This window comes from Gobius niger (genome assembly GCF_951799975.1).
Source record: "Gobius niger genome assembly, chromosome: 2".
Lineage (NCBI taxonomy): Eukaryota > Metazoa > Chordata > Actinopteri > Gobiiformes > Gobiidae > Gobius > Gobius niger.
Window position 1 is genome coordinate 22,000,959 of NC_136853.1, and position 24,011 is coordinate 22,024,969.

A 24,011-nucleotide genomic window follows, 5' to 3' on the forward strand; every position below is an offset into this window, starting at 1 on the left:
TGAACTGAGGTATATAAATACATCCATGCAATAAACTGGAGAAATCATCTATAGTGTTTGTCTAGCAGCAAAAAATGACCAAAGCACAAAATGTTGAAGTCAAATCGGTAACGTATTTGTAATAATAAATCTTTCATTTATATTCAATTCTGTGAAAGATGAGGCCAAATTAATTAATTAAAAAGGAAAAGTGCCAAGAAATGTCACTGTGAGTAAACAGGAGATATTTCTTTATACAAATGTCAACTACGCAGTGAAAAAGCTGTGCATCATCACATTTTGTCTTTGTTTTTTGTTTTTCAGTGCATTAGCCTTTCTTAAGTTCACAACAGAGACAAACAGAAAAGCCTTAATGTAATTAAATTCTATAAAAAACTACAACATTTTACTTATATTCATACTGTACCGTTTTATAAATAGTAACTATAAACAAAGTCTGGCAAAATACACTGTCTATCAGATTAATTACATAATGCAAACGCCGCACGACTAAAACTGCGGCAGAATCTCAAAAAGTAAAAGCTTTGACTACTCTAAAACCTTCAACCATTTCTAACTGTTTAAGCACAGAAGGCAACAATGATCCAACAACAGTTGTGTTGTGCTGTACAGCTGATCCACAAATCAGGAGGCACTCTATTACTGACTGTGCTGGACAGTAGAGCTGTTACACAAAGTCTTGAAGTTATGCACATGAGCTCACTCAAGAAGGACAGCAGTGTCCTTCACAGCTGAGTGTTGTCTCTGTGGTCAAAGGTGGACTCGTGGCGCTCTTTGAGGCTGCTGCTGTGGAAGGGACGCTCCTCTGGCACATGAGCGAGAGGGTCAGACCGGATCAAGTAGCTAAACAAACAGGAAGTGAATTAGATAACAACAAACAAAACAGCTGTACAGATGTAGCAAATGCCACTTTAGTATAAAGAGGGATGAGATTCTTCACTTGCTATGAATCTATTATTCTCAGTGAAGAAGTGACGCTTACACAATGTCATTCAGCTCCAGTCTGGTGTCTTGGGAAGGGTTTATCAGAACATAAGACAGAGTGTTCTGCTGATCATTCTGCTCATCTGTAAAAACAATGTGTTGGTCAAAGTCCGTACTTGAGCAGATTTGTGCTTGGCTTGAATTCCTCACCTTGTAGGTAACCCAGATTGACTCTGTTCATGACATCACTGGCTGTTAGATTTGTTAGATCTTCTGGGATTCACATGAGATGGACATTTTAAGACATTGTTTTCAAACGTTAATTAAACAAAGAGTGTGTCCCGCTCACCGTATCCAGATGTGGGCAGTCCCAGATGTTTCATGCGGTTGCGGACCAGCTCTGACAGCTCTTCTCGTTCAGATCGCCTGTAGAGGCGCTGCTGGGCGATGCGCTGCGAATGGTCTTTGGTGGAGTCGCGGCTGACGCTCTGCCACTTGCCACTTCGCCGGCTCAGGCGGCGTGCCCACTGCATGCTTTTTTTCCTCCGCAGAGAAGGGTCGGCCTGATCAACGCTTCGAAGTTCAAATCCCCGGTCTTTAGTGTCCTCGCCGTCATCTACGCTCACTGACACCTGAGACTGGGATCAAGAAGTTTGACCTGTTACCCCACACTTTAACACATCTTCTCAAGTTCAGTTTTACCCAAAACTAAAAGCTTCTGTACTGGAGCTTACAGCCTGTAGAACAGTGTAGTCACACCTAATTTGAAAGCTAAGGCCTACAAAAGTGATCATCTTTTTTGTTGCATTGTTGACATGTTTTTATCACATTTTTTAGGCTTTTTTGTCATGTTTTTGTAGTTTTTAGACACCATTTTCCCCCAACATTTTCATCACGTTTTAATCAGGTTTTTGTGGCTTTTTCGTCACTTTTCAGGCATGTTTTTGTCACTCTTTCATCCTTATTTTCGTCTTGTTTTTGTCATTATTTTGACGCTTTGTTCAAGAAGCTTCAAGATTTGGGTAAAGTCAAAATGGAGAAAATGTGCTTGGTTCAGGTGGGAGTAAGAGGTTAAATAGAGAAAGATACTTTTTATTACCTCAGATGTAGAGAAAATGTGTGACTCTGTGCGGTAGATTCCAATAGGAATTTCAGCACTGGAAGAGCAAAGCTTCTGAAACAGCCTTCCATAAGTACTGATCCAAAGATCCTCCTCCGTAACTTTCATCTTGAAATGAAAAGGCTTGAGTAACGGAGAAAAGTCTGAGTGTATATATATAACAGTGACATGTTACTCACAGCACAGAGATAACCAGATCCAGGAGTTGTGTCTAATCCCAAGAGCAGCCTCGCAATAAGAATCATATAATCTTTCACAAAAGACTGAAATCACAAGAAGAAAAGATCAGTCAGCAGAGGAAATGAGCAACAGTTCATTTCATCGGGGAGTTCTTTGCTTTGGACACAAGGTGGCGTCTTAGATCCACAGTTTCAAAAATGCTGTTTACATGTGCTGTGGGGGACAGTCGGGATTACAAAAAAATGGAATATCTCAACATGAACCTGATATAGCAGCGTGTCCAACATGCTGATACTGAACACTCTGCCAGCCGCAAATGGAAGACGAAACATGAAGGCTAGATTAGAGCCTTTATCACGCTCTTTCTGCAAACAAAGACACACGTGACAAGTCCACACAGTTGCAGAAAAGAGAGGCTTAGTCCAGGGAAATCTTACTTTCTCCAGTTTGGAGAGTGCAAGGGAATAGCAGTCTTTGGCCCTGAACTGCATGAACCTCATGTTGGATGGATGGGTTAGCTCTGTGATGATACTGAGACTGGGAAACAACCTGAAACAGACAGATGTACAGTATATATAAAGGAAATGTACATTTTATTTTATTTTACAGAATGAAAGAAATCACCTGAACATTGTCTGTACGTTGACAATAGTTTTGGCATCAGCCATGTAGTCTTCCTCTGCACTCATAGTGCTTTCTTTATCCACAACAACCAGATTGTCTGCGTAAATGATTCCACATTGCAGCAGGCTGTCTAAACTGAACCACCAAAGCAAACACAAAGCTTACTGTACAACTAAAACATTAGTGCTGCCGACTACAATCTCCTTTACTTACTTGTCTATAGAGCCAGCCATGTAGTAAACCATGGGGAAACAGCAGATAGCCTCTAGAAAGTGATTGTCTGGACTGTAAGACAAAATATCTGTTAGTTCCCCAACAAACCTGTCTACATATGCTTGAAGGACATCTCAGTCTGCCTGACACCAGTCAGAGCTCACTCAGACATATTTAGTCACTTTATTAACAGCTGTCGTCATCTACCAACCATGGCAGAAGGCTAGTCCTGCTGACACAAGGCTCAAGGCTGTGTATGTGCTTGAATTGGATGTATGAGTGAGTGGGCGTTTGTATTTGTGCGCGACAACAGAGGACAGAGTGCTGCAGGAGGCTGTCGTACAACATGCCTCCCAGAGCACACATGTCGTGGACGAAATCACACAACGAGCCTTGTTGAAAGCATGATGTATTCCTGAATAGAACTTTTCAGTCGCAGCAATATGTTTCATCTAAGTTCAAGGAAAAGTGTTGCCATGGTTACAGTCTGGCACTAAAGTGTGAAGCAGTGTTTTCTTTGTCACTCAAAACACACCGTGACGCTGAGCAGCAGCTGTAACCTAACGTCAGGACGGACAATGTCGGCCCGCCTCCTCAGCCTTTGCCTAAGTGCTCTGCTGACGTGAGCTTTTACAATACACCATGTTCTCAAATATGAAATAGGAATGAGCAAATTCAAGAAAACTGGATGAAAATTGTACATCAGTATTAACTTACGGATTATCCAGCAACAAGACGATGGGGTTGAGCTCTTTTCTCGGTCTGTAATAAGCTCTGAGAGGGACAATAAAGTTATAAAGGCCATTTCCAGCCGTTTCAGCAGACACGATGATGAGCTTGTTTTTAAAGCCATATGCCTTGGCATCTTCAAAACTGTTGTGTCTGCATCCCTGCATAAAACAGACTGTATGTAACATATGGAACACAAACGCAGAAAGTGGAGTGACTAATCCTGAGTATACAGTAGGAAAACCCCCACCTGGTCCAGTCGTAGACAGCAGAACGGGGCTCTCTGAGCTAACAAATGACACAATGTGGGCGAGCTTCCAATGTAGGGTGAGTTAGGAGGATACCCTTTCACATACCTGGAAGAATCAAGAGGAGTTTGAGTCAGTGACAAACACTTTGTACAGGTTTGTGAATATTTCAGATATTGATTGTCTTTTATTGTGCAATAACAGCGTGAAACAAGGCATCTGCACTATGACTTTGAAACGACTAAGATGTGGTATAAATGAAGAGCTGCATGCATGAGTATCCTTACTGTCCCTGCTCTGTAGAGGACTGGTCTTTCTCATCTGAGAACACGGAGTCATCTTCAGATTGATCACTAAGAAGGTCACAAGGCAAAATACAAGAGGAATCTGCAATCTCCTGAACTGGTGCAATACTTGGCCGCCGGCCCCCGGTCCCATTTACTGTGGTTGATGGGACACGATTTCCACCTGTGGCATTGGGTGGACTTGTGTTTTGAAGGTCCATGGCAACTGTGCCTACAGATTTTCAAACAAAAGAAAATCTTATTGATTTAACTATTTCATTATTTACGATGTGTATCATTATTTCTTTGAAACTGCAAGTTTGCAATAAAAAACTTAAATCAAGCAAAAGAGAAAAATAAAACATTCATAAAGCAATAGGTATTTGTGGTCTCTGGTTACCCATGCTGGCAATGATGCTGTGTACAGGAAGCTGTCCAGGTCCATCATAAATCCCCACAGCAGCTTTGCCTTTCTTTTCTTCCTGGTTAAAACTGAGAGCAGAGTTTTCCTCCTTTGTGATATTAATGTAGTAACAAGTGTCTGTGGCAGCCATGATGTGTCGTGGACCTGGGTTTAACAGGATGCTCTTATTGTCTTCTTGCTTAATGCCAATTAGACAAACACCGTACCTGAAAAGTATGTTCAGAGGAGAAAGGGTCAAGTGGAATTTAACAATTAAGAACTGAGACAAACACAAAGGAACAAACAACCTTGTCATTTAAAAAAGGTCTCACTTACTTCTTATGTGCATGAAAGGATGCATATGTGAAGCATTTGCCATTATACTCTCCAAAGAACTTGCTGTCACAAAGTCGAATGTGGTAGACCTCATTCCCCGAGCAACATCCATACATCCTCTGCCATTGCTCAGGTGACTGTTGTCCTTCTCTAAAATCAATAATAAAATCAATAAATACATTTTTTTTGCATGTACAAGATACACCCCATGTGAAACTTAAATTGCTAAATTGTCTCCCTCAAGTAGTCAATCTTCCTATGGCCCTACTCCTCCAGCTTCCTCCTTTATGTGTTCCTGAAGCATGTGTTTCTCCCTCCATGAACCCTGACTGTGTGTGCCCCACGGACTGTAGAATGATGTTTTTTCAGTCAATGGTGCACCACGGAGAACCATTTTCCAGTTCTGCTCCTGGTTGGCTACTGCTTCTCACTCCCAATCCAATCAACCACCTGCTGCAATCACAGCAGAACAGTGCTTTCTGAGTCAACCTACAGTACAAAGAATCCTGCCTCTATTAGCTACGTGGCTGCGGTTGAAAAATAGTCTCTCCAATTTAAACAGAGTCAATTGTTCAACATTTATAGATGAGCATCATTTAAATTTAACACTGAAAATACATAAATATTGTGGTTGGAAGCTGCATGTAAATACAATTACATGGAACTTAAGTAAACATGCCACATGTCCATGCACCATATTAGTGCTCACAAGAACAGTGCGTACATAGGTGAGGGTGAAGTGTGGCACAGTGGTTCTGCAGGAACCGAAACAGTGCTTTGATAGGGATGTCTTGTACCAAATATTAACTCCCCACGTTTGAACCCGTGTAAAACATGATGTGGATCTTGTTGCACGTATGACTATGTTCATGTGTTTTCATATTGTGCACAGTATGAGTTGGTCACCAGGTTATTATCAGTGAGCTCACGTCCATCATTTTCTAGTGGTGTTGTTGGTTAGCATCAGTTTCTCAAAGTAAGAAATACCAGCAGCAACAGAAGCTACAGTCAATTGATTCCCCTTACAGTTTCTGCATAATGGAGGCCTCCATGTAAAAGTGTAATGCTGGCTTGCTGGGAGTGATCAGTTTCACACTGAGCTTTTTATGCTTTTGTATGAGGAACAAACCCGCTTAGGCTCTGCCTGCTTCTCCTTTTGTTAAATGCACTTCGTCTGACTCACGCTGAGGTCCACTAAAAACTATGCTTTCATTTTTTTTTATTCGTGTCATTTTGTCAGTTCTCTTGTGACAAAATAGAAATATGTTCTCTCTACAGAATGAATCTAAAAGCACACTTAGGAGAAAATGAAAAGCCAAAAGGCAGTTGACAGACCGTCCACGTGAAGTATGCACAAGGAGTGTTATCAAAGTGGAGGTGGCCGGGCACACACAGTTTAGAGCCAGCATGGCATATTTGAATTCTTCTTCGCACACAACATGATCTGAAACAAAGAAACAAAGAACTTGTTTTACTAAATGTGGTCTTAATGTGTTTTGATTCTTTATAGAAGTAGAAACACAAACACATTTTTGCTAAATCTCAACATGTTTGGTTTCTTCTTTGAAAAAGCAGCAGCAGTACCAAAAGGCACAATGACTTGTCTTCACCCGTTGCTGGGCAACATCAGAGTGACTCCATAAAGACCTCGCCATGTGCCACTAAAACTGAACCTCTCAGATACAGTTTGCACATGTTGTTGTGTCGGAATATAAAACAAAGATCCACTAAACAGGTACAGAGCTGGATGCGTACATGGCTTTAGAAGTACAAACTCTTCTCTCATTCATCATGACTCTTCTTCTTATTATTGTAAAGACTCACCTGCAAATTTGACATGAAACTTGTTTTCTGGTTTAAGTATCTGGACGTAAAGTGGACAGTTTGGAGCAAAGTCCTTGACGGCCCAAGCCCTCAGTATAGTTTGATGGTCCTGCGAGGAGACGGTTAAAATATATATTAATCACTTCTGAATAATTAAATGTAATCAAGATTGACAGTATTAATTCCATTAATTTATTTCAGCTCAAACAATGGATTGATTATTATTAGGTATCAAGTGTCACACCGCTGCCGTGCGATCCACTTCATTACGACTGCTGAGAATAAAACATGCTTCAGCATCATCCATTCTGTAGACATAAAAAGCATTTTCAAATGTCATGATGTTTATGACCAGTCTTACAGTTTATCCTCAAATTCCTGAAATGCTCACATAGACTGAATGTGTAACTGTTTTGCATATGATAAGAAGAGCCAGCACAAAATGCAAAACAAGTGTGGGTGGATTTGAAATTAACGGCAGATGTAAGATATGACAGTGACACACACAGTCTCCATGTTTTAATCTAATCTTTCATCATAAAAACAAAACAACTGGACTTTTTTTTCTACATTTTGTTCACTAAACACAAGTTGAAGTCAGTCAAACAGTTGTGCTATTTAGTAATGCATTGTAAAGTTAGAAGTACACACTAAAGAGCTGAAAGAGCTTCTCAGTAATTAAAAACTTTTCCATTTAACTCTCTTAAGTGCTTCAGTGAAATCTAACCTTCAATCGCTGGGTCAAGAATTCCTAAAGCTTTCAAAAAGCAAAGTTTTTATAATTACTCTGGACTTTTTTCGCTGAGTTACGATTCACTGACTGTGAAATCCTTCCTTGTGCAGTTTTCCAGGTTTTTTTTGTAAATTAAATCACAATGGCTGAAGTTTGTAGTTAACGACATAAGGTTTAGTGCGATTACAAATATGAATGGAAATGAACAACACTTTACTTTACAGTGCAGACACTTGTCAGTTTCCTTTTTCCTGCGAGACGTTGCTTAGGAACGAAAACCACATTAAGCCAAAAACAATTTTACTCTCAAACTTGTTCACACAGTTAAGCCACATAAACTTTAATCATTCTCCAAAATAAATCAAGCTGCTATTGTCTTTGAAGTGTTTGAATTGATCACACAGGCCTCACATCTCCATGAAAAAGGATCAAATGTGGGAAAAGAAGCATCTAAAATATAATAACAATAAAAACAACCCCTAAATAAATGCGATTAATTGTGATGAATTAATTATAAAGGCCATAATTAACTCAATTACAGATTTGAATCGAGTCCCACCACTTGCATCAGCATGTCATTTGCCAGACCACTCTCAAAGACAACAATGTATTGAAGATGACAGAAACTTACTTAGCTCTGAGCAGATCCTGGTCTTTGAGGACAGATCCTTGTAAGTAAATGACTCGCTGTGACCACAGAGGAATCTGCAGCACTCTGCGCACCTGGAGGTCCATCTCACTTGGACATAAAATCACCACGTAATAATCCTAATAATTAAAAAACACAAATTATACATTGATATTGAACATTGAAACAGTGCAAAAAACAGTAAACCGTTATACAAGTAGACTATGTTAATTACACATTGCATACGTTTTTATGGCACAGTGTTTAGGTTCTTTTATGTTATAAAAATGTTATAAAACTGTTTAGCAATTTTTATGTTCTCATTCAGTGTGTCAAAAATATAAAACCAGAGAAAACTAAATTGTCAAAGATAACTATGTTCTGATGAAAAATGGTCATTGTTTGTACTGTCTTTGTAGTGTCTCTGCAAAGCGTCTTGTCTAGGTTGTCTTTGTAAATATTTTGTTCCCAGTTGACTAAATTGGTAAAAAAAAAAAAAAAAGGAATAAAAATAAGTGGGCAAAGGTCTCGATTTACCGGTCGATCTACGCTCCTAGACTAAAACTATGCTCATGAGATCTGGGTATTGACTGAAAGGACAAGATAGTGGATACAGGCGGCAGAAATGAGTTTCCTTCGCAGGGTGTCTGGGCGAACTCTCAGAGACAGGGTGAGGAGCTCAGTCTCGGGAGAAGCTTAGAGCAGTCGAGAGGAACCAGCTGAGGTGGCTCGGGCATCTGTTTTGGATGCCTTCCAGTCGCTTCCCCGGAGAGGTGTTTTCCGGGCATGCCCCACTGGGAGGAGGCGCCCGGGAAGACCCAGGACACGCTGGAGGGACCATGTCTCCGAGCTGGCCTGCTGTCGCCTTGCGGTCCCCCCAGAAGAGCTGGAGGAAGTGTGCGTGGATCGGGAAGTCTGGGCATCTCTGCTCTCAGTTGAAGAAAATGGATGGGTCGAGCCTGTCATTAAGTTCTGTTGCATAAAAACCTCATATACAGGAGTATGACAGGTCATATTTGCTTGAACTCGCAGATCCCTGGTCTAATTTCAAAACTGAAGTGAGTCAATTGCAGAGACTCTAAATCAACAAATGTAGCTTTGTGTGTTAGGTGAGCTCGATTGTACCTGTAGTCTGGGATGTGCGTAGAATTCATTCAGGAAGTCCATCAGTAAATCGATCTTCAGTGCGCTGACACACAACACCACATGCTTTTCTGTCTGGGCTCGGTGACGGCTATAATTTCCCCCTGATTTTTGTCGCTCCATCCACAGATAGATTAACTCCTCGAACTGTCAAGGCAAGAAAAAGGAATGAAAATATAATTTGGTCACAAAATAGAGGATCTGATTACCTGCAGAGGGAGGACCACCAGTGCCACGCAGATCATGATGACGACCAGTAGCTGCGATGGCCAAATTCGGGGAGTGACGTCTCCAAACCCCACAGTGGAGAAGGTAACAATGCAGAAGTAGAAGGAATTGAAAAGCGAGAGATTCTTTCCAGCTCGCTCCAAATGCTGGATTCCACACGTGCTACAGCAAAAGTAAGTGCATGGGTTTAACAATAGCACTAGAAACTACAAACACCAACAGCTCATGGCTCAGTGACTGCTCACCCAGTGAAGACGAGGCAGAGCAATGTGCATATGAGTATCAGGACCTGGTTAAACATGGCCGAGTTCGTCCTCTGAATTGCCCTGTGAACGTCATTCTGCAACACAAGAAGAAAATTAAGCTGATGGCAAATCAATCAATATGAACAAAATCCTACATGATTTAGCCATAGTGCATCTGGTTAATGTTTTTAACCTCTTAACCCCCACCAGGACTGAGCACATTTTCTCCAGTTTGCCTTTACCCCAATCTAAAAGCTTCAAAACGCAGCAAAAGAGTGACAAAATCGAGACGAAAACATTTGATTTAAAAAAAGCTAGGAAAGGTGATGAAAAAGTGACAAAAACGTGATTAAACAGCAGCAAAATAAGCAATGAAAAGCGCCAAGAAAAGAGACAAAAACGCTTCCAAAATGTGACAAAAACGCAGCAACAATGTGACAGCAAAGTTCCGATCACTCTTGTAGTTCCTAGCTTTCGAATGAGGCGCTACACCATTGCTCTCCAGTCGAGAAGCTTTTAGATTTGGGTACAGCTGAACTGGAGAAAATGCGCTCGGTTCAGTCGTAGTAGGGTTGCAAAATCAGGGACAACACGGTATTTACAGCAAAATCAAATGTTCTGGTGAAAAAAGAATGTGTTTGTCAAATGCTCTCCAGAGTGAATTTCTATGCTCCAAAAGAGTTGATGGTTCACAGAATAACAGACTAACTAAAGCAGAAGATCGTCTGTGAGAGTTAGTGACAACAAATAAAAGTCCTCCAGCCTCCAAGGGGTGAGTCAGAGGGCTTTGATTTAACTCATTCGGACAGGAACATTTAGGTCAAAACTATTACTCACTATCATGTTCTCCAAAGCACATTTGGCCAACCAGCAGTTAAGAAACACAGGGATGAAGATGTTCCTCAGGGAGGGCCAGAAAATCTAAGTAAAACAACAACAAAGATGTGACTTAAAGGTTTAGAAGAAAGACTTCAATTTCCCCGCCTAAAACATCTATAATTTTACCGTGATAATGAAAGGGACTGTGTTGATCATCTCCAGGAGAAAGGACACCTGAAATATCTGCTCCCAAATGTTTCCCTGTAAAAAAAAGAAGAAGAAAAAAGAAAAAAACACTTTACCAGTGCAAATATGAGGCTTTGAGTTGCCATGGAGACTTATATCTTCACTGTCACCTGTTTCTTTCCATGAGCACTTAATCTTTACCCTCCACCTGACACTGCAATTAGCATCTATCCTTAAAGCACCCTTCATAACAATTGGAGCTAATTACTGCACTTATGGATTCTCACAGACTGAAAGTGGCTAATTGTACATAAGAAAAATGATCATTCACATGAGAGTCAAGGCTGCAGGAGCTGCGTGTGTTGACTCACCTTGTAACTCAAATACATCAACAACATCGTCTCCAGAAAACTGATGATGGCTACGATCACCTGTACAAACCACAAAGCACTCAATGTTTGAAGTAACTTTACCATGAGAAAATAAAAACACATAAAGTGATATTAGAGTTTAAATGGTGGCTTACTTGAATGGCCCAGACAGGGATTTTCCTATCCACCCAAAAGATCAGTTCCCTATCACAATAAGAAGACCAGGTCAATACCAATGTTAAAGGAATAGGCCACCGTTTTTATATACTAAGATATGTTCTTACCTCACTTTAGTCGAGTTAATATATCCCCGTCTGGTCATTGTCCGCGCGCTCTGTCACGCAAACGGAGCACATACGCTTCCCCCCGCTCACTTCCGTCAATAACCTTTAGGAGTTACTACGCGGACGCTGTGCTCCTCGTATCATTACGCCTCACAATATAGTCCCCCTTTTTATTTGCTTATAAAATCGACACGTTACATTTCTGTGTAAATATACTTCGCATGAAAACACTTCACGTAACTTTATTTAAATAGGGAACACGTGGAAGAGCTTGGTAGCTTCTATCGTGAGCTTTTTCGGAGCTATGTCACATATGGGAGAGGCTGCGTATGTGCTCCGTTTGCGTGACAGAGCGCGCGGACAATGACCAGACGGGGATATATTAACTCGACTAAAGTGAGGTAAGAACATATCTTAGTATATAAAAACGGTGGCCTATTCCTTTAAGAACACTATATCAGCATGGTCGCTCACCAGTTAATTTCACGGTCTTGATTGGATGCATTAGATAGACAGTCAACACTAAACAGAAGATTGAGAAGATTTTATTTTAAAGGAAGGTAGAACTTGTGTATTAGAATCGGCACAAAAGCACCAAGACGAACATACCATTTGGTGTTGGTGCTGGCAGTGCCCGTCTGTCCACCGCTGAGGCTGCTGTGGCTGCTCTGTATGGGGTTGTCTGTCATCACTCTGATTATATACAGTAGACATGTGAGCAGCTTCAGGCAGAAGTTGAAAACACGAATCCTCAGGCCTTGTTAAGAAAGGAGATTATTATTATGATTATCAATGTTAACATCAAACTTATATGGACAATGAAGGATGGCTAGGGGAGCAGTAGGGGTTGGCTACAGAGGATTGTGTGGCAGTCAAAGGCCGGTCCATGTGCACAGCATCTGACTGTCACCTCGCTGGAGGCAAAGGAGCCTGAGCTTGTGCGATAGGTTGAGTGGAACCGGACAAATATAGTTGGGCTCAGTTCCACACACAGCTTGGGCTTTGGAACCCAACTACTTGAGAGGGATTAGAACCTCCATAAACTGGCATTGCCCACAGAGGTAGCAGGCTGGTGTAGGCTTGCTCATAGCCTCCAGCTCAGCACAAGTGAACAAGAGAGTCATGTCCTGGGTTGGGAACAGGTCTCTCACTCGGGCAGAGCAAAGCCGGTACGGCTGCCCTGGTTCTGCTCATTACCTTTATGAACAGAACTTCGGGGTGCAGGTAAAGGCCTTAGGGGTTCTGGTTCTGGATACATGGATGGATACATACGTACACTATATCCACTACTCACATTAATTTATTCATCTAATATTTATTTGAGGACATTGTTGTTCATTCATATGCAGGCGGGCACACATGCAAAGTACTTACTAGATCTTTGGTTTTTAATGAAGAACAATTTCAGGCGCTCTTTAAATGTGTTCTCATTCACGTAAAACTCAACTTGAACCCTAAAAAAAACAAAGAGGGAATATCAGGAAAATGGCATGTACATAATAAAGGAAACATAAGACATTCAGGGAGCAGTGATAAGATCTCAATGTTGACCAGAGGTAAATAAGAACCACGTCTGATTTGGTTCCCACTGTAAGGAGTTTGCAGCCCAAACAGTGAATCCACAATTTTATGACATGTATAAAAGGATGCAAAAAATGTCTAAAAAAACAGTAGAAGTAAATTTCACAATTTTATACTGAAACATTTTCTCTATATATATATATATATATATACATCTATAACATATGCCACCTCATACACACATTGAATACAAAATGTAAAAAACAGCAGGTGGTCAAAGCAAAGGCTTGTAAAACAGTTTTATATGAATCTTTATCCATGCTTTCTCTCTGAAGATTATGTAGGACATAATTAATATACATAATCTTCAGAGAGAAAGTGTGGATAAAGATTTATTAAGGCGGTTATGACTTAAGCTTAATGCAAAGACAAATCAGATACAAACTGATTGGACGATCACAGAGGAGTAACTGCATCAAGCCTATTTTAAACGTTCGATCTCTACATGAAATAGTCTGTACCTTGTGGCCACACATCTTTATATAATAATTGCTGTTAATGAGTATAAATCAATGAAGAAAAATGGTAATAAAGTTGAATCCAGTTGAGATGGAGCCAAGGTACAGTACCTGAGCTCCCCGCCCACTCACAGTCGCATGCTTATTTGCACAATAGTGCCCGTAATGACCCTTAATCATCTCTTGTTGAGAAGTCTATTATGATCCTCTTTGAACTGGTCTGAATGAGTCATACCTTGGACCGTGTGGTCTCACAGTCTCCGACAAAGTGGTCCACAGATTGTTATATTTTTTAAAGTATTCACAAAAGCAAAATGCTGAGAACATTACACATGTATTAAACTTTGGTGTCTGACGACATTAGCAATGCAAATACTAATCCCTACCTTGGTCCGCCATCACTACCAAAAGCCTCCCACCTCCACGTTTCCGTGACTGTACTGACCCAGGTCGGGATGACGATGCCAGGCTCCATAGGGAAATTTGTGCCGAGTAGGTAACCTGTAGCTGCGTCGTGCGAAACCTTTCAATTACGTAACAATTTAACGTCGCTGGAAACAAGTGTAAACAAGCAAATGTTCTTTAAACTGTTTAGCTCTGACAGTAAGATGCGAAAAGAGGTGCTTATGTAAACACTTAAAGACATTTATTCCTCTTCCGCTTTCTCTCTCGCCTGTTTCCACAGCAACGATGCAAAGACTTGAATAACCAGCATGATGCTGTGGTCCTCTGCAGCAGCAAAATAGCCTGTGACAAACTGTAAACTCTGGCTGAGGCTCATAAAGCGGCAGCCTGACAACTGACTGGCACGTACTTCAGATGCCACCAGGTGAACCGCGATTCGTCATCAGCAGAGGTGGGTTTGTGTGGACTCGCTGTGCTGTGTCTACCATCTAACCCTCTGACTGGCACTGCAGCGGGAAAAGCTGTCCTTCTCTTTCTCAAAACAGCAGATGGCGAGAAACATGCCCATCTGAAGACACTGTCATGTGTGAGATGTTATAAGAATAATTCTATCAATTTAAATTATATTGACTTATTTGTAAATGAAAGTCATATCATATTAATATATTATAGAAGCCTTTGAAAACAGACTTGTGCCAAATATTAAGTTGTGTAAACAAAAAACATGTGTTATTGTGCATATATTATACGATTATTATCTCAAGGTTAAATCATTGCAGATTTGTAGTTGAACAGTTAATGTTGGCAAGAATGGAGCATAGAGAAAAGCTTCTATTTAAGATTATGCTTTTGTGTGGCTTCTTGTGTTTGTTTGCGTGTTCCTTATGCATGCATGCCTTCGCAAAGGGAACATTTGAGTAACGAATCAACCCTGGGCAGATGTGACCAGTGACATTTTCAAACTGAGTCACAGCTGTGAATGGAAGCTCCAGGAACAAGCATAAAACCAAGCCTGAAGCCCAGTAAGCTTATATACAAAAACACTGTATCACCATAATAATTATAAATAATCAAGCTTAGACAATAGGTCAGCTGCAGCATTTTACCAAAAGCTCCGACGTTTTAGGAAGGTCAGTCACCCTGTTTCACTCTTCAGAACAACAGGCTGACCTCAGGGTAGCACATCATCACTGTATGTTTGGTCATGTCCGGGCACTAAGAGCACAGCATTTCAGCACCACGGACAGCGCCTTCCACTTATATTTGAAAAAGTGTTGCTGGCCACTAACAACACTCATCTAAACATCATGTCGTTTGGCATGTTTCCTCAGCACTCACTGGAATCAATCACTTGCTTTCTAGTGCAGTGTGATTATTCATTTAGCATATTTCCATGCTTTTCCATACTGGCAAGGTAAGGTGCTTTAGTTGTCATTAAACAGAGTGATGGTTGTCCACTGTGAGCTGCCACTATGGGATAGTCTGACCAGCATGTTTTTGGAAGGAAACTTACGCAGACATGTGGAGAACATGCAAACTCAACACAGAAAGGCCCTGCCCATTAACATCCATGAATGTCAAAGACAAAGTGACCCTAGATTGGGGGTGTGGCTTATTAAAATGCTGTGGGCAGTAACAGCAGGTAAATACGTTGTATGGAAGTTAAAAAGAATAGGATGACATCTTAAGAACACACAAGGGTACTCAAATAGCAAAAGACAGTGTTCAGCAAGTATTACGCTACATGCACTCCGTAAACACAGAAACCAAGTTGATGCATGGAAACATAATTAGGGCTAACTGTTTATAGAGCAATTAAATACATCTTAAAAACTAATCTTGATTTGTCAAACATACCGGTCATCATTCTGGAAGTTTTGGTCTCCGAGCAGAAGGTCCCTGAAGCGAAACCTGGGGGGCAGAGGCGGCACCTCACTCTCCACCGGCTCCATATGCAGGCCGGAGATGTTCAGTATGATGCCACTACTGCCTCTCTGCGCAGGTCCTGCAGAGCTGCATTGTAGGAAAACTAGGATTAAAAGAGGCATGAAGGGATAAAGACCTAAACGCTGAGTACAGAGAGCACAGCGAATGAGCAGGAAGCACTATCAAAAAAACATGCACTATCCCACAGTCACTCAACTCAAGTGAAGCACGTTAAAGCAAAGTTCATTCTAACACAGAGAATGTGATATAAGGAGAGTTAATTAATAAAAATGGAGGTAAATTAAAGGGGACGACCATGAAAGGTTACCTGTGGTCCCCAGCACAAGGATGAGATGGCAATCAGCTGAAGCAATAAGGTGAGTGATTAACTCTGGACTTAAACTCTTTGCAATACACTGTAAAACAAGGGCATTTAATAATCTTTACACATCACAAATGATTGTAACACAATATTGTCGATCACTAAATCTTGTGAATGCTGAAAACAGATTTAATTATTACTCCATTAACAAATTGATCAAACACTGATTACACAAAATAAACCTGGCTCCACCACCACCACCACCACCACTGTGAGAACTAAACTCAGAGCTGAAGAATTTTGTTTTAATTTGGTCCATTTCTGAACGTGTCACCAATCGCTGAATGCAGATTATATAATCTCATAATTTGTTATGGTCTGGATCCAGTGAAGGTGAGATGTTAAAGCCTAAAGCACACTTGTATGCACAGAAATGACGATGCATGATCAAAGCGCACAGAACAGCAGTGTCGGTTCAGTGAATGCGAGCCAAAGGAATGATGTCGGGGGAAAGAAACTACAAACCGCTCATAAAACATGTAGATTACAATTTAAAACATATTCACCACACGGATATGACTGCAACTTGCAACTAGGTTCGGTGTCTTTAAATGAGTTTGTCTTACCGCGGGTTTTGGTCGATCACAGTCCCATCATCGTTGACAAATGACTGATTCACGTAACATTCACTGCACATGTTGGCCTGAGGACAGGGGCTCGCGCCGGATTGGAGAGATGCGTCGGTTCGCGTGGAATCCCCCTTCACAAAGTCTTCTTGCTGGTTTGGCATTGGACAGTGACCGGCCAACTTCCCGAAACAAGTGTTGTGAAAAGCGCTCAGGTGACTTGTACCGAGAGCCCAAAGTAAGTCCAGGGCATCTTGAAGTTTAGACCAACCACAGCAAACAGCTTCAACACACTGACCTCCTGGGCACAGTCTTCCCCGCGCGCTCTGAACACTTTGAGGTTCTGACAGCTTTAATCCCAGGAGGTGATCATCAAATTGTTCTTTTTTTTTTTCTTTTTCTTTTTTTTATACAAACTCCTCATCTGCAGAGATTAGCACCCTCTGTTGGAAGCTGCGCAGATCAGATGTGCTGCTGATTGTTTGCATTTGCAGAACCTATAGATTTAAATGTTATGGCTATTCATTTGAAGTCTAGATGTGCTCATGTAAAGATATTTTAGAAAAGAGCTAATACTTGCATGAAGACCTTGAAATGACATGAAGAATGACACAGATTGTGGTGGTGGATACATTTCTCTATAGGTTGGTTTGCGGAGGAGTTTTGTGACACACACACGTCGCTCTTCACATCAGGGACACAGAAAATGATGTAAGTTTTAGTTTAATGGCCAGGATGCTCAGGAAATGAACTGAACGCTCATGTTTAGAGCAGATGCCACTGATGGTTGGCTGTTAGTATTTTGTAGAGATGCGCATTTCATCAAATAAACTCAAGGTAAATGTTGTACGTGGGAGCGGCGACGTGAGTCACTCGCTGGTTACACAAGGTTGAGAAAAGGTGACACCGTTTAGTCACAGGAGCACACCAGTTAAATAAATGTTGTACGTTTTGTAAATTAACATTTTTTCAAGTAAGTGGGGATGGGTAAAAGCCATTAACCTTTGATTTAAAGTGATGAGTCTGTAAGTTTGCAAAGTGAGGAGAGATAGAGTGACAGAAAGCAGTCAACGTGGGAGGATAATAGACTCTGATTAGATGCAGAGATCCAGAGAGGAGGGGCTTTGGAGAAAATAATAAGTACACTTACGTTATTACTTACATTACAACAAAATGCAAGATCAGGTGGTTGATTTTGCACATTTGATCACATTTGTAAAACATTTAGACTTCCAGACTATCACTTTAAGAGCTTCATTATGACTTTTGTGAAATATACTGTATAGTGACGAAATACAGAAGTGTTAAAGTGCATATGACAGGTTTTAATGCTTTGGAAAATATGACTTATTTAGAAGGATGACATCAGTTTCAAGTTCATCTGTTGCATAATTATCACTTTATTTCAGTGAAGCAGCAATTTCAATGAACAAAGTTAATTTTATTTGCATTTTTAAGCTGCTGACAGAAGAAGGTAGTTTGACTCATTTTACCATAACATGGTTGGCACGGCAACAAAATAAAATAAATTCCAACCTGAGGCAAATGTTTTAGTTTCAGATCCATTTTATTGTAAGAGTGAATTTGAAGAATGAGAACATGTAATTGTAATATTCCACGGCACAAGCCAAAATGCACAATAGAGAAATAAAGAATGTAGAGAGAAAACAGGAACTGAAGCGTCTGTTGCAAATGACAACAAAGATTGAAATATTTCCAAGTCAATTAGCGCCTTCTGTGCCAACTGCTGCCACTGCGGTGACGTAGTACGGTCCTTCTCTCAAGTACGTTTTCAAACGCAGACAGTTCTGGCTGCCTAAGATTTCTGTCGCTGATGATGAATTGAGAAGTGCCCCTACCAGTTCAAACTTTGCATCTTTAGCATCCTTGGTCTGACTTGTTGAACGATCCAAAACAAACTCCATGAAACCAGGAGTGCTCATCATTAACTTCTGACCCCACGGCTGAGAAGCAATGGTCTGTACAACAAATGAAGTGTGATTAGAGCAGATATGTTGTTCGACAGGGAATAACACACATACAGGTAAAAAGACTTACAGTGAAAATGCAAAGAGCACCGCAGTGCAGCTCAGGAAAAGGCTGTGTGCTGATTTTATGAATCATGTCCATTGGCTCCTTTGACAAAAGTTTGAACCAAGACTCCGTCAGAGCCAGAAGGTCTTCTGTCTGCTGCTCTGGCTGCAACAAAACAAAGGAAACACACATCACCACATACACTACAACTATGTCATATTGTTAACACAATACCTCTAATGCGAGCAGTTGTGATATGGCCTCTAGGCTGCGAACTCGGAGCTCGGTTGCCCCTGCGCCGGAAAGCTGGCTCATTCTGACAAGTACAGCTTTGATTTTTTCTCCTGTAGATCATTTCAAAGGGGTTCACATGGGGGGAAATGTGTTAAAAAGTGATGAGTTTTAGAATAATACCTGTTTTCTGAAGGACTTGTTTGCCTTCAACCGAAGTTCCAAGTAAACCCAAAGTATCCAAACCCACACCAATCATAGCTGGGTCTGGATCAAGGACCATCTCAAACACCTTGTTCTGAAAAGCTGGGTAGGTTTCACAAACCTGCTGAGGGCTGTCCATAATGGCCACATTGCCAAAGAATTTAACCAAACCTATGGAAATAAATCCAGGATTATTGAGTGTTCCATGTCTTCAATGAAAGCAGGAAAAGTGCATACCAGGAAGGTAAAAGGAGGAGAAGGGGTCAGTATCAGCTCCTTTGATCATGTTGGACATCTTGTCCATTATGCCTTGACGGGCCAAAAACTGACGGCCATGTTGACTATGTGCCAGATTTGTCACCATTTCAGCAGCAGTCACTCTAGATCAGTAAAGTTAGATCAATGCTGTTGTATTAGATAGACATACAATAATGAGGCCGTGTGATACCTTATTAATACATCATCTCCTGTCAGTTCATCCAACAGCTGTAAGACGAGGCCGCTGTTTACACAATATCCAAAGGAAATGGGAGAGAAAGAGGACACTTCCACAACCAGCTGTGTGGAAAAACATGATTGATCTGAGACACATAATTTCCAACAAAGATAACATTGATGAACACATACCTCATATACTCTGTAACGTATTAAATCATCTATGGCCATCACCTCCTTGAGAGTTTTTAACAGATCACTTTGGAATAGTTTATCCAAACCAGGTTTAGACTGAGAAAGTTTAGACAGGGACTGAATAGCCTAAGAGAGAAAAAAAAAACAATAATAAACTTTCACTGGAATTTTATTCACATAAGCAGAAGTCTATGTTACCTGTTTTGCCACAGACATTTTCTCTGCTCCAATCGACTGAATGATAGCACAGAGGAGGTCACTGTTGTTCAGGATTTCAGTGACAGCCTCTGGGTTCTCCACCATCCTCCCGATCTGAAAGAGGAAAGGTAGTGTCCTTTTCACCTTAGCCTGGCCGGTCTGACTGCACGTTTTTCATATTGTTTAGAAAGACCTGCTTTTGAACAGAGACAGAAAGCAGGACTGAGGAGTGGCCGGCCAGGCTACTTTCAACTGGCAACAGGCTTTTCTCACTAACCATTATGAATACATGATCTTTACCTGTGTCAAGGCCAGTATTTTGACAGCGTCATTGTTGTGCGTGAGGCCACCTTGAAGCTCAGCTCTGTAGTTGTGGGCCAGATGAACTGGACTTAGGGCCATTAGTATTCGTTCAAGGATGTCCACACATAGCTCAACCTGTTCCCTGTCATATATAAAAAACAAAAATAAAAAGTTGTTCAAGAAGCTTACGCTCTGTTACTTTTTACAGTAAAGTAATTCGAGAGAAATGTGTTCATAAAGCCAGACTGACTCAGCAGATAATGTCACCATCATGCACAACAATAGGAGCGCACCTTGAGTTTGAGTTTAACAGAGAAAAGATGACGTCCAGGCGCTGCCCGCTCACTGCATCTCTCAGAGCACTGATGGGGATGGACAACAGGGCTGTTTTTAAACTCTGCAGTTCTTCAATAGGATCCTGAACAGAAGCGATTTCAGTGAGTAAACTCTCGATGGACGCGGCCATGTTTTCCGCCTGTTGTCAAATGTGACTTCTTCGTTCGCTTAGTCACTACAGTCACCGCGTTGCTTTGTCGCCATCGTGCGGACAGAATCAGGCCTGCAGGTCGATTTTTGAGGCAAGTGGCTTAATTGTTTGGTTACTTTGTTACTTTGTCCTCTGCAACATTGTCAAAGGCTTTCATGACATTAAACATGATTCTGTCTGTGCATTGCTAACATTTCATACTGTAAGCATAGGCCTATCTAAGAATAAGACAATTCATTTAAGCTCCAGCTTCTTTTTTTTCTTTTCTTTTCTTGGCAAGCCACCTTTTGTTGTGCTATCCAGTCATGCATTGTGAACACCAGTGGCAGCATAAAAATTCAAAAGGCCTGGTTGCCTTTTTAAATCTGAGCACGAAGATAAAATAAGATACAAGCTTTGGAGAAAATCCCTCATTAGAGCTGCTCTTAAAACGCACAGTGAGGTGCAGATAGTTAAAAAGGCAAAGGAAAATGAGGGGGGGAATGAGGCAAATGTGCAAACAAGCAACAATGATAAAATAAAGCGTCATAAACAAGGACTACCTTTAATACGAAAGCGAATATAAATAAAAAATATCAAATTTGCAGTGAAAGAGACTGAATAGCCTACACATTTAAATATAATAATGAATTGGTTTTATATAGCACTTTCCCACACACTCAAAGACGCTCTACATTACATTATTCATTCACTCCATACTCGGTGGTGGTCAACTACAATTGTAGCCACCGCTGCCCTGGGGTAGATGGACAGAAGTGAGGCAACCAGTCTGTGCCATTGGCCTCTCTGACCACCACCAACCACTCACTCACTACATTCACTCCAGGCTTCCTGGTGTTACTAAACGGTCTCCCATACAAGTACCAACCAGGCCCATCCCTGCTTAGCTTCTGAGATCTGACGGGATCGGCAGAGCAAAGGCGATGTACAATTATAGTGGGATTCATGAGGTGTTTGTGACATGACAGGTTTTGGATGTATAGAGGTTGGATATAATGCAAGGCTTTACTTCTAACCAGATCTTTCTTACCTTTGTTAGTTCATAGTATCAATGTCCAGACGGCATAGGTCTGTGAGACCATTGTAAAACATATGGGGCAAGATGTTAACCTCGACTGCAGTGTCAACCATCTCATGTTTGCATAATCTTCAGATGTTTAAGAAAAAAACAGTGTGCTAGTAATATCTTATCTTCTGTCAAGACATAAAGGTTTGAATTTGTGATTCATTAATGATGTAGTGCACTCCTGTCTCCATGTGACCTGGGTTTTAGGTTACATGCTACTAGAGTTTCTTGAAAGTGGACACTTGCTCTGTTAGTGCTGTTGTTGAACATCAAGGTGCCATCTCTTACCTGATTCAGAAAAATACAAAACCGCACTTGCCATGCAGGTACAGTTGATTCTCTGTTTTGTTTGAAATGTTCACTCTGATAATGTTTGACTTTTTGTTATTTTATTCCTTTCAGTTTACTTTGTGCAGGCTGCGCACCCACCAGTGGTGTTTCCTTCTGTTCAATGTTCTCCTCTTCCACGCTCTTCTGTTTGGGGCAGACTTTGTTGAGGAGTACCTCCTGCAACCTACTCCTGGGATCTACACTGACGGCACAGTTGGGGTAGTGAGAGAAAAGGCGAGAAAACTTGATCTGACCAACTCCAGAGAGAATGTCTCAGAGGCCTACTCTGTGACAAACCCTGAATCATGCGAAAACAGTGATCTGTTCCTGCTTGTGCTGGTCTTCAGCTCTGTGTCTAATGTCGCTCAGAGAGATGCAGTCAGAAAGACATGGGCAAACCAAACGCAAGTCCAAGGTGTTCCAGCTAAAGTCCTGTTCTTTTTGGGATCAACTCAAACCTCTCTTACACAAGAGAGCCTCATTAAAGAGTCAAAGTTGTATGGTGACATAATTCAGGGACATGCCATGTCCGATGCATTACATCGGGGACCTATTGACTTAACTGTGCAAGCTCTGCGTTGGATCATTGCTTTCTGTCCTGTTGCTCGCTTTGTTTTGCTGACCCAAGATAGAGTATACGTCAACCTTCTGGCCATTGTGAACTACTTACTTGGGCTTCATAGACATCCAGAGGACCTCTATCTCGGCAGAGTGATTCAGAAAGATTCACCAGATCGAGACCCTAACAGTCCTGCATACTTACCCCCAGCTTTATATCCCAACAAGTTCCTACCAGAATACTGTGACCAGACTGCATACGTGCTGTCTCAGGACGTGGTGCGTAAGGTGTATATCGCCTCGGCTGGAGTCCACGCTGCTGTGCCTGCTGACGTCTTCATGGGTCTCTGTGCGCAGAAGGCTGGAGTGGCCCCAACACACAGTTCTCGCTTCTCTGGAGAAAAGCACATCCAGTACAATGCCTGCTGTTATCGCTACCTGTTCAGCTCTGCAGGAATGGACAGCAAAGAACTTCAGACAGTCTGGAAAGACATGAAACGAAAAGGCAAATATTGTTCCCTATTTAAAACTTACTCAGGCCTGGTCATTTGCAAAGCTCTAACATACTTGCATAAACTGTCCAACTCTTGGGAATGAGCTTAATACTTTTATCTTTAAGTGTAAGAAACTGAAAGAACTATTCTCCTGTAAATTATTGTGAAGTAATATCTCTGTATGTGTAAGTTATATCTTTAAATGTTATTGTGTGTTGTTTGTCAATCATTCAATATTGACTAGGGCCTTAACATATAACATATGGCCTTTACCTATATGGTTTACAGACATATTCACGGTGGACAAAATGAACCTGCTTAAACAGAAAAATAATGCTTTCCATTCCAGAATCATTTTACACCAACAACAGCAGAGTCCACGTTGCTCCCCCAAACTCCAGACCAGATGTTGCCACTGCCACAGAATGGATTGTAGAAATGGCAAACCCTAAGACAATAATTGATGCTCGTTCAGATTGCTTTTTTAAATTAAAATTAGATTTGTTGCCCACTCCTGTATTGAACTACAGAGACACATTCAGTTCAAGATTTAGGAGGCCATCTAGTGTCCAAAGTATGGCCTAGCAGAAGGACAATAAAAAGAGATTTACTGCAGTTATCACATATTATTTGTTT

At 41.2% G+C, this 24,011-nt stretch overlaps 3 protein-coding genes across 6 annotated transcripts; 1 reads left to right on the forward strand and 2 right to left on the reverse strand.

The window, feature by feature from the left end:
* Positions 1–185: 185 nt before the first annotated feature.
* kcnt1a (potassium sodium-activated channel subfamily T member 1a) lies at positions 186–17,094 on the reverse strand. 4 transcript variants are annotated; one of them, XM_079552115.1, is made up of 31 exons: positions 16,841–17,094; positions 15,824–15,979; positions 12,897–12,976; positions 12,132–12,279; positions 11,997–12,044; positions 11,394–11,442; positions 11,239–11,298; positions 10,868–10,942; positions 10,700–10,783; positions 9,863–9,957; positions 9,599–9,779; positions 9,372–9,536; positions 8,250–8,386; positions 7,130–7,193; positions 6,886–6,994; positions 6,397–6,505; positions 5,062–5,211; positions 4,723–4,952; positions 4,326–4,554; positions 4,041–4,146; positions 3,779–3,951; positions 3,062–3,133; positions 2,849–2,983; positions 2,662–2,773; positions 2,488–2,589; positions 2,224–2,307; positions 2,024–2,152; positions 1,274–1,562; positions 1,135–1,197; positions 983–1,067; positions 188–843 (listed from the first exon to the last, which is right to left on the reverse strand). In XM_079552115.1, exons 1-31 carry the CDS (start codon positions 17,002–17,004, stop codon positions 726–728), a joined length of 3,801 nt encoding a protein of 1,266 aa, XP_079408241.1. In that variant the 5' UTR covers positions 17,005–17,094; the 3' UTR covers positions 188–725. The 4 variants fall into 4 exon arrangements, with proteins under 4 accessions (XP_079408240.1, XP_079408239.1, XP_079408242.1 ...); XM_079552114.1 differs by having other exon boundaries at positions 186–843; positions 1,135–1,194; positions 2,488–2,773; XM_079552113.1 differs by having other exon boundaries at positions 187–843; positions 2,488–2,773.
* A 1,312-nt stretch (positions 17,095–18,406) lies between these two features.
* psmd5 (proteasome 26S subunit, non-ATPase 5) lies at positions 18,407–20,926 on the reverse strand. The gene is made up of 10 exons (XM_079551776.1): positions 20,734–20,926; positions 20,438–20,582; positions 20,138–20,251; positions 19,937–20,065; positions 19,758–19,867; positions 19,547–19,689; positions 19,289–19,480; positions 19,109–19,218; positions 18,899–19,039; positions 18,407–18,819 (listed from the first exon to the last, which is right to left on the reverse strand). The coding sequence occupies exons 1-10, from the start codon at positions 20,904–20,906 to the stop codon at positions 18,562–18,564; spliced, it is 1,515 nt and encodes a 504-aa protein (XP_079407902.1). The 5' UTR covers positions 20,907–20,926; the 3' UTR covers positions 18,407–18,561.
* A 1,340-nt stretch (positions 20,927–22,266) lies between these two features.
* Positions 22,267–23,478, forward strand: b3galt9 (beta-1,3-galactosyltransferase 9; the record flags this gene model as incomplete). The annotated part of the gene is made up of 2 exons (XM_079552279.1): positions 22,267–22,319; positions 22,396–23,478. The coding sequence occupies exons 1-2, from the start codon at positions 22,314–22,316 to the stop codon at positions 23,476–23,478; spliced, it is 1,089 nt and encodes a 362-aa protein (XP_079408405.1). The 5' UTR covers positions 22,267–22,313.
* Between the last annotated feature and the right edge of the window lie 533 nt (positions 23,479–24,011).